Source organism: Cynara cardunculus (genome assembly GCF_001531365.2).
Source record: "Cynara cardunculus var. scolymus isolate 2C chromosome LG 6, CcrdV1, whole genome shotgun sequence".
Lineage (NCBI taxonomy): Eukaryota > Viridiplantae > Streptophyta > Magnoliopsida > Asterales > Asteraceae > Cynara > Cynara cardunculus.
Window position 1 is genome coordinate 19,089,268 of NC_037533.1, and position 9,730 is coordinate 19,098,997.

A 9,730-nucleotide genomic window follows, 5' to 3' on the forward strand; every position below is an offset into this window, starting at 1 on the left:
TGCATTATATGTTATATATATATATATATATATATATATATATATATATTAAAGGAACTCACATGTAATTTTTTCATAAAGTGAACAAAAATATGTAAAATAATATCTTAAATCATAGTTTTTGATGATAAACATAATGCAAAAAATTATTTTTTATATGAAGTCTTACAAATTTATAACATTTTTGTGGTTCTCATTTGATTATCACCCCTCTCAAAAACACACATGTATGTATGTATGTATGTATGTATGTATGTATGTATGTATGTATGTATAAACTTTTTAATATATAAATCTAGAAAAGCTATTACAATCATTTATATATATAAATCAATTTATTTTACCTTTTTAATTTGCATTATATCAATCTTTTTCCTTTCTCTCTCAATAATTTAAAATTTAGTGACGATAAATAATATTAATTGATCAATATTCATTAATTTATATTGACTTCGAACTTACAAAATGCAACATTTCTCTCGATGTAATATATATATATATATATATATCATCAATATAATAATTAGAATATTTAAAGGGCAAATTGAATGAAAAAGTAATGTATTTTAACTTGATTCCTATTTTAGGTAACGTACTTTTAAAACTTCTATTTTGGTATCTAAGATGTAAAATTTTAAACATTTAAGTACCTGGGTAACCAGTTGAAGCATTAAACGGTTATCATGCTGATGTGGCGAGTGATATGATATCAACTCAGTATTATTTGCTGAAATATTAACCAAATACCACATCACTCGCCACATCAACATGATAACAGATTAATGTTTCTACCAGTTACCCAATTATTTAAATGTTTAAAACTTTACATCTTAGATACCAAAATGGAAGTTTTTAAAATATGTTATCCAAAATAAGAATCAAGTTAAGGTACATTATTTTTTCATTCAATTTGCCATAAACTAAATGACAATTTTATCATTCATAATTGAGAAATTAATGAATTCTATATCTCATAATTAATACTAGAGTTGAAAATTAGACATTACTTTTTGAAAGTGAACACTTTCTTTGGAACAAACTAAAATAAAAAACATGGACACTTATTTTGAGACGGACGAAATATTTGTTTTTGTTATTTGTAGACATCATTTGTCTTCTAACAATGAATTATTCTTTATAGTAATTTATATGTATTAATTATCGGTTAATATTTTATCATATTATTATAGACTAAGTTTCTATTTACCACTTTTTTTTGTACATATAATTAGTTACCGTGTGATTTAGACGTACATTTATTTATTTTTTAATAAGAATCGGTAGAGACATCATCCTCTTTTTAAAAAGAAATAAACTTCATCATCAATAAGACAAACAAAACATAAGTTATCCACACCCATGTTGTTACTATTACTCATTTTATTAAATTTTATAACTTTATTCTTAAACAAATCTCTCTCTCTCTCTCTATATATATATATATATCAAAGTTTCACTAATTAGATTTTATTATTGTTTTCGAATTATTTGAATATATTTGTTGATTATTCTATTAACAACTAACATATATTTATATAAACAATCTTCGGATCATTAACCAAAATACTCATATTACCGTGCAATGCATGGTTCCCACACTAGTTGCCTTTAAATGGCAACTTGTGAATGTGACAAGAATCTAGGTTTTTCAACCTTATATTCTTTTTTTTATTAATGTTTTTATTATTATTATTTTTAAATCATTTTATATTATATTTTAATAAATCTATAGAGTATATAAGTTAAAATTGATATAAAAAGTATAAATTAATAATTATAAAATATATTTATTAATTTTGTTTTGCTTTTTCCTACATTCCATAATGTATCGTCAAATTTTTTTCAAAGTGTTAGTCAATCTTCAATTTTTATTCCTCATCTTCGGTATTGAAATTAATGAGGTGGGGGCACGTTGGATGGGACTTGGAGGAGGGAAGCATACGGTCATATGGGACTATGGGGAAACCATGTAAGACGATGGTGAAAATAGAAAATTTAAGTTAGTCAATAAAAGTTTTTTTATTTTTGACTGGGGGCGTTTCCCCTGATGGTTAATGACTGGATCCGCCCCTCCGCCCCTCTTTAAAAGTTTATTCGATAATATATAAGAGACAAAACTTCAACTTAACATCACTGGTTACAAGGAGTTGCTACAACAAGGGTAGGACATTTCTTACGAGCAGTAAKACCACTCGTCTCAYTCATGTCCACACACTCTCCTTCAACCAAGGCCAAATCAAACTTATACACCAAATTAGCCAAAACAAGCTCGTTAATAACCATGGCAAACTGAATGGCGGGACACCCTCTTCGTCCGGCACCAAATGGTATGAAGTCGAAATGAAACCCTTGGTAATCGATAGGACTATTCAAGAACCTCTCTGGMTTAAACACATTYGGTTCCATCCATGTTGAACTATCTCTTGCTATTGACCAAGCGTTGATCAACACTTGTGTGCCTGCTGCTATGTCGTAGCCGAGTAGTTTGACGTCTCGTGTTGATTCATGAGGAACAAGCAACGGGATAGGAGTATGTAGCCGTAGGGTTTCTTTGAGAATGGCTCTTAGGTAGGCCATTTTGTCTAAGTCGTCTTCGGTTATCATTGTTCTCCCTTGGCCTATTTCCCTTGCCTCTTGTTGCAGTTTTTTCATTGCTTGTGGGTGTCTTAATAGCTCACTGATTGCCCACTCTAGGTTTGTGGATGTAGTATCCGTTCCACCAGAAAATACATCCTGCAAGAAATAAAGAACAAAAAGTAGATCCATTCAATTCAAGAAACCCATTACTGAAATCTAAAATTCACCTCTAAAATCTTGTTTACTGCAAATAGTGTGTAATTGTAACTACAGAAAAATGTTACCATGATAATAGCTTTGATTTCATCTCTTTCAAGATGAAAACCTATTGTGTCCTTTTTTTCAAATTCTAACAAGATATCAACAATATCTTGGCCTTCAACATCAACCACTTTCTTGTTTACATGTTCTTCGAAGACATCCTCAAGAAATTCATCGAATTCTTTAATAACATCATCAGCTCTTCGCTCTAATCCACTCAAACGATCCACCCACATTAACGATGGAATATAACTTCCGACACTAAAACTTCCTAGTAACTCCAAAAACCTWKCTAACAWGTCYTTAAACTTTGKCCCATCATATGTCCTCCCAAAAGCCACCCTACAGARGACATTATTYGTAAGAGAAATAAGCARCTCACTCAARTTAACCACYGATCCATGGGTTTCTTGAATCKTTYTAATCAAAAGAGAYGTCTCTTCYTTCCGYACATGYCTGTATGATTGAACCCTTTTGTTGSWTAAAAGATGWAGCACYRCRATACTCTTYGCTTGCCTCCAATACTYTCCATATGGGGCAAAWGCTATGTCCTTAGAACCATAAGTTACTCTACTAGGGATGTTTAATTTTGGCCTGTTTGAAAAGATTAAATCATGGGTTTTCATAATCTCTCGAGCTGCATCAGCAGAGGAGGCTATAAGTACCGGCATAGTGCCGAGGCGAATCAACATAAGTTGACCGTAGGTTTGTGCCATGGCGTGGAGTGCACGGTGTGGGCTCGAGCCAAGTTGATGCAGGTTTCCTATTAGTGGTAAACTTGGTGGAGATGGTGGTAGATTTTTGTGAGGGTTTGAACAAGATAAAAGTGATTTGTAGAGAAGTATGAGCAAAATGGAAAAGGAAATAGAAGAGAGAAGCAAAAACTGAAAGGTGAGAGACATTTTCTTGATGTTGGTATCAAAGCTTGAAAGAAACAATCAAATGCTACTTATAGTGTAGATAATATGAAACTCCACACCTTTGTTTTGCTTAATTTAACAAAAAACGGTCTGACAACTTTAAGAGTCGTAGAATTTTGTACACATAAATATAAAGTGATAACATATGACACTGTATGCTAAAAGCTACGTTCTTTGGACCGCGATCTTATCTTCTCCAATAGTCGTCTATCAGTACCCCACACTAGAGATGGCCAAATTGGCCCGGCCCGGCCCGGGACCATCGGAGGACCGGGACCGGGACCGACAAAGGACTGGCCCGGGATCGGGACCGGTAAGGACCAGTTATGGGACCGAAAACCGGGACCGGTTGAGGTTTTTGGTAGTTTCGTGGGACCGGGACCGGTTATGGGACCGACTAGGGACCGGACCGGCCCGGCCTGAAAATTCAAATAATTTTATAAATAAATGTATTTTTAAATAATTTTATAATGTATTTTTATAAGAAAACGTAATTTTAATTATATTAAAACGCATTTTTAATGTATATTTGAGTGACCCAATTGTAAATTTTATAATATATTAAAAATATATATCATTAAAAAAATAAAAATAAAATATCTTATTTTTTTAATGCAAGGACCAGTTGGGACCGGGAAAGGGACCGGCGTCCCATAACCGGTTATGAAGTACCTTGACCGGTCCTATCATTTTCGAACGGGACCGGGATCGAGACCGGGACCGGTTATGAGAATGGTGAGAACCGATTAGGACCGGGCCGGGACCGGTTTTTAACCATCTCTACTCCATACTGTATGCCTCCACCTTTTATTGTGATAAGACTTTGAAAACGACACAATTATTTTGTATATAGTCTTCGTTAGTTGTCTTTAAATTGGCATGTGGCTTGTACAACAACTTGTGGATGGTAATGAAACTTATAAACACAACACATGGTTATGGTGCATCCTCGATTAATCAGAACATTTTAAACAGATTCTTTAAAACCTGATTCAAAATGATGAAAGTAAGGGGTTTGTTAACAGCTTAACGAGACTCACAACTTATTCGGTCAGCTATAAGTGATTATTTGGTAATGGCTTAATGATATAGAAGGTGACTTATTTAGTAAGCTTCTAGAGGGAGCTTTATRCAGAAATATATGGTTTTTTCCAAACGTACTCCTCCCTATTAAAAAAACATGCCCCTTACATTTATGGAAAACAAAATCCTCTGAAACAAAAAAAAAATTCAATCTATACAGACAACTTTATCCATTTAAGACTTGATTAAAAACCAGCCAAAAAGACTCTAATTCTTGCCTACAAGATGATATTTCCCTTGCATGCTATAAAAGTAATTCTCTTTGATGGTTGATTTTTGAACGTTATTTTATAGCAAACTAAACGATATTCTTACAAACGTATATGCCAAAAAGAGGATATAGTTTGCAAAAGCGGGTTATTTTGGATGAATAAATGTAAATGCAAAGCGAAAACCCATCAAACCCTAGATTATTTCTTTTTGTTCAAAATTGTTCGTTCWTGCAAAATCTTATATTTCGTTTTGCAAGAAGGATATATGGTTCGTTTGCAACGAAAAACTAAGAGGCGTTTACCCAGTTGTTTATCCGGTAAGCGCTTACCTATAGGAGTCGACACTATGATTTATTTTGATGTGTCAGATTTTAGTATACCAAAACATATCGAATGCAACAATTTAGTGGGTAAGCGCTTATACTAGGTAAGAGTCGTTATTCTCACTTACCGGGTAAGACTCTCCATCATTCTCATCGCTCTTACCCGGTAAGATTTTTGACCCTTCTCATGTTCATCCGATGAGGAAATTTATCCGGTAAGTACTTACCAAGTAAGTGTTTAGTAAACGGCCCCYGAGTCATTTACTCATTTTTCAAAAAGATAATTGATTTATCGATGTCAAATCAAAAACTCGTTTTCAATTAATTTTCACTTTATGTTAATTAAGTTCAAACATATAAAATGTATCACTCAATTGAACTTTAACAAGAAGATCTACAACAGATATGCTCTTGATCAAAAGCTCTAGAGTTGACAATAAAAAGTCAAATGGTAGCTATTTCATGATTGTTGAAAGAGAAAGCATACATCAATTCACACACAAACATGTATATATATATATATATATATATATATATATATATATATATATATATATATATATAGGTGGAAGTTCAAACGAGAACCTCTGTGATTTACGAGAATGCAAGAACAACCCACTAACCTCAAACTTTACCTTGTATAATTCTTATCAAAGGGCCTTTGGCCTAGCGGAATTATAGTCTTTGGCATCCTAAAAGGTCAGGAGTTCAAACATCACTAAAGATGGGAAGTGTGTGTGAAGAATAGGAACAAACTTATTGGATAATACATTGACTTAATATKGAAGCTTCAACAAAGCATTTTTACTCAGACGTCTGAATAAGGAGTTGCTGTAACAAGTATAGGATGTTTTTTATGGGCAGTAAGACCAGTAGTCTCGCTCATGTCCAAACAGCCCCCTTGAGGCAAACACAGATCAAACTTAYACACCAAATTAGCCAAAACAAGCTCGTTAATAACCATGGCAAACTGAATCGCAGGACATCCTCGTCGTCCCGCACCAAACGGTATCAAGTCGAAATGAAACCCTTGGTAACTGATASGACTGTTCAAGAACCTCTCTGGCTGAAACTCATTGGGTTCTGTCCATGATGAACCATCTCTTCCTATYGCCCATGCATTGATGATCACTTGTGTGCCTGCTGCWATGTCGTAGCCGAGTAGTTTGACGTCRTGTGTCGATTCACGAGGAACAAGCARCGGGAATGGAGGGTGTAGTCGTAGAGTCTCTTTCAAGAYTGCTCTTAGGTAKGGCATTTTGTGTAAGTCGTCTTCGGTGATCATTGTTCTTCCATGGCCTGTTTCTCTTGCTTCTTGTTGTAGCTTTTTCATTGCTTGTGGGTGTCTTAATAGCTCGCTGATCGCCCACTCGAGGTTCGTGGATGTAGTATCAGTTCCAGCAGCAAATACGTCCTGCAAGAAATCAAGAACAAAAAAGGCCTTGTTGAACCTTAATTTTCGCCTTCAAAACCTTTGTCAGTTGTCTGAAGGTGTTGTAATAAGTTTATATGATGCTTTTGGACGTCTTAATAAGTTTTTTAGGACATTTTTAATACAAAGTGTCATATTAGCAACTTTATAGGACACTTATGAGAAAGTGTCCTATATATAAACTCGATTTTTTATAGGACATTTGTTTTTATAGGGTAGTTTTTCAAATAGTGTCTTATAAAGTTGCTAATGAGACGCTTTATATTAAAAGTGTCATAAAAAAACTTATTACGACGTCAAAAAACGTCATATAAACTTATTACAACGCCTTTACATATGACGCTTTATTTTTTTGGTTCTATAAACTAAGTCTTATAAAGAGATCTATTAGGACACTTAGAAATTGAGAGTGTCCTATAAACCCTATTTTCTTGTAGTGGTAACGATAAAGAAACGTTACCATGACGATAGCCTTGATCTCGTCTCKTTCAAGACGAAAACCCATCGTACGATCTCTTTGAATTTCTAATAAGATATCAACGATATCTTGGCATTCAACTTCAACCGCTTTCTTGTTTGTATGTTCTTCGATAACATCCTCAAGAAACTCATCCACTTCWTTAGCAACGTCGTGGGCTCTTYGYTCTAACCCACTCAACCGATCCACCCACGCTAACGACGCAATATAAGTCCCGACACTAAATTTTCCCAACAACTCCAAATGCCTTCCGAGCAAGTCCTTAAAATTCTTCCCCTCGTATGTCCTCCCAAAAGCCACCCTACAGACAACATTATTCGTAAGAGAAACAAGCAACTCACTCAAATCAACCACCGATTCACCGGTTTCYASAATCTTTCTAATCAAAACAGAYGTTTCGTCTTCGCGCACTCGTYGGTACGAYTGAACCCTTTTGTTGGTTAACAGATGGAGCACTGCAATGCTCTTTGCCTGCCTCCAATACTCTCCATACTGCGAGAAGGCTATGTTTTTGGAGCCATAAGTAAGTATGCTGTAGATTTTGATCTTGGGTCTGTTTGAAAAGATCAAATCATGGGTTTTCATAATCTCGCGAGCTGCATCAGCAGAGGAGGCTACGAGTACCGGCACAGTACCGAGGCGAAGCAACATGAGTGGTCCRTAGGTTTGAGCCATGGCCTGGAGGGCATGGTGTGGGCTTGAGCCGAGTTGATGCAGGTTTCCTATTAATGGTAACCTTGGTGRAGATGGTGGCAAGTTTTTGTAGGGTTTTGAAGAAGACGAAAGTGTCTTGAAGAAAAGGAAGATCAAAATGGAAAAGAAAAGAGAAGAGAGCAGGAAAAAGARGAAGGTGAGAGACATTTCTTGATGATGGTGGCAAATCTTGTAAGAAACAAGTAGGTGTTTTGGTGTTTTGGTGTTTTGCTACATATGGTATGTAATATAAAGGTCAAAGTCTCCCATTTATATATAAATTCGTAACTTTAGATTTTCGTGAGATCAGTCTGTTTTTATGAGACCTATGAAACCATTTTTTTATATTTAAAAATTTACAGCAAAATGTTGTGAAGATAAAAAAAATCGAACATTTACAACGTTTTGCTATAAAGTTTCAAATGTAAAAAAGTGGTCTCACGAAAAAAGRCTAGTCTCACGTGATCTCAAGTCTATTATAACAAATTGAATTATATCTTCGATTACAACATATTTTGAACCATTTATCTACGGATATATATACTTCATCAAACATTGTATTTCTATCAAAACAAAACGATTAATTTTAGTAGGAAAATCGGAATATCGTCAAAATGGGAGCGAATCTCATAAATTAGTTATAATTTTTGTTTTTGAAGACAAAAATTTATGGCAAATTATATGAAAAAGTAATGTATTTTAACGTGATTCCTATGTCAAGTAACGTATTTTCAAAACTTTTATTTTGGTATCTAAGATGTAAAGTTTTAAACATTTAAATACTCGGGTAAACAATTGAATCATTAACCATTTACCATGTTGATGTAGCGAGTGATGTGGTACTCAACTCAATATTAGTTGTTATTCAACCTAATTTCTTCCCATCATTCGTCATATCAGCATGGTAACTGGTTAATACTTYAACCAGTTACCCGAGTACTTAAATATTWAAAAWTTTACATCTTAGGTACCAAAATGAAAATTTTAAAAATACGTTATCTAAAATAAGAATCAAATTAAAATACATTATTTTTTCATAGAATTTATCCAAAAATTTAAGCATTTTAATTAAACACGTGTATTAACTATACCACACTAATTGCTTCWGTCTTTATGATGACAATGACTTGAAAACACCACCATTGTTTTCTTCATCATCAATTGCCTTTTAAATCGCAACTTGTGAATGTGATAAGAATCTAGTTTTTTGAACAATAACCTTATATTTTTTTATTCTTTTTTTTTATTTTTTTTAAATCATTTTATATTATATCTTAATAGATCTATAGAGTATATAAGTTAAAATTGATATAAAAATATAAATTAATTTTGTTTTTTTTTCCTACATTTCACAATATATCCTCAATTTTTTTCGAGTGTTACTCAATCTTTAATTTTTATTCCTCATTGTTGATATTTACAAATTAAAATTAATATAAAAAAAAGAAAACTAATAAATTGCATTTGATTTTTTAATAATTTTATAATATATATATATATATTAAATTTATATATAAAGTTACATTTTAAAAATAAAATTGGAAATAAAGGTTATAAAGTATTATTGATATTTTTGTTTTGTTGATATGATAATAATGTAGGTGGAGAAAATATAGAAAGTGGACTTCTTTAAGTTTCCACATTGTGAATAACAACAATTGTCATCTAATACACATTTGTTTTCTGTTGTTTAACTGTTACCGAATGGTTTTGTGCAGAATTATTAAGAGACTCTTATGATATAATGTAAA

At 33.1% G+C, this 9,730-nt stretch overlaps 3 protein-coding genes across 3 annotated transcripts in view; all 3 read right to left on the reverse strand.

Moving 5' to 3' along the window:
• LOC112514247 (cytochrome P450 71A2-like) overlaps positions 1-1,361 on the reverse strand; it is a 3,945-nt gene extending 2,584 nt beyond the window's left edge. The window contains exon 1 of the mRNA XM_025120580.1: positions 1,358-1,361. Coding sequence (XP_024976348.1) covers positions 1,358-1,361 — 4 coding nt within the window. The remainder of the gene's footprint in view (positions 1-1,357) is intronic.
• A 726-nt stretch (positions 1,362-2,087) lies between these two features.
• Positions 2,088-3,780, reverse strand: LOC112514346 (cytochrome P450 71A2-like). Its single transcript, XM_025120766.1, has 2 exons — positions 2,862-3,780; positions 2,088-2,733 (listed from the first exon to the last, which is right to left on the reverse strand). The coding sequence occupies exons 1-2, from the start codon at positions 3,738-3,740 to the stop codon at positions 2,131-2,133; spliced, it is 1,482 nt and encodes a 493-aa protein (XP_024976534.1). The 5' UTR covers positions 3,741-3,780; the 3' UTR covers positions 2,088-2,130.
• Positions 3,781-6,166: 2,386 nt separating this feature from the next.
• LOC112514610 (cytochrome P450 71A4-like) lies at positions 6,167-8,210 on the reverse strand. Its single transcript, XM_025121178.1, has 2 exons — positions 7,269-8,210; positions 6,167-6,790 (listed from the first exon to the last, which is right to left on the reverse strand). Exons 1-2 carry the CDS (start codon positions 8,145-8,147, stop codon positions 6,185-6,187), a joined length of 1,485 nt encoding a protein of 494 aa, XP_024976946.1. The 5' UTR covers positions 8,148-8,210; the 3' UTR covers positions 6,167-6,184.
• Positions 8,211-9,730: the final 1,520 nt, after the last annotated feature.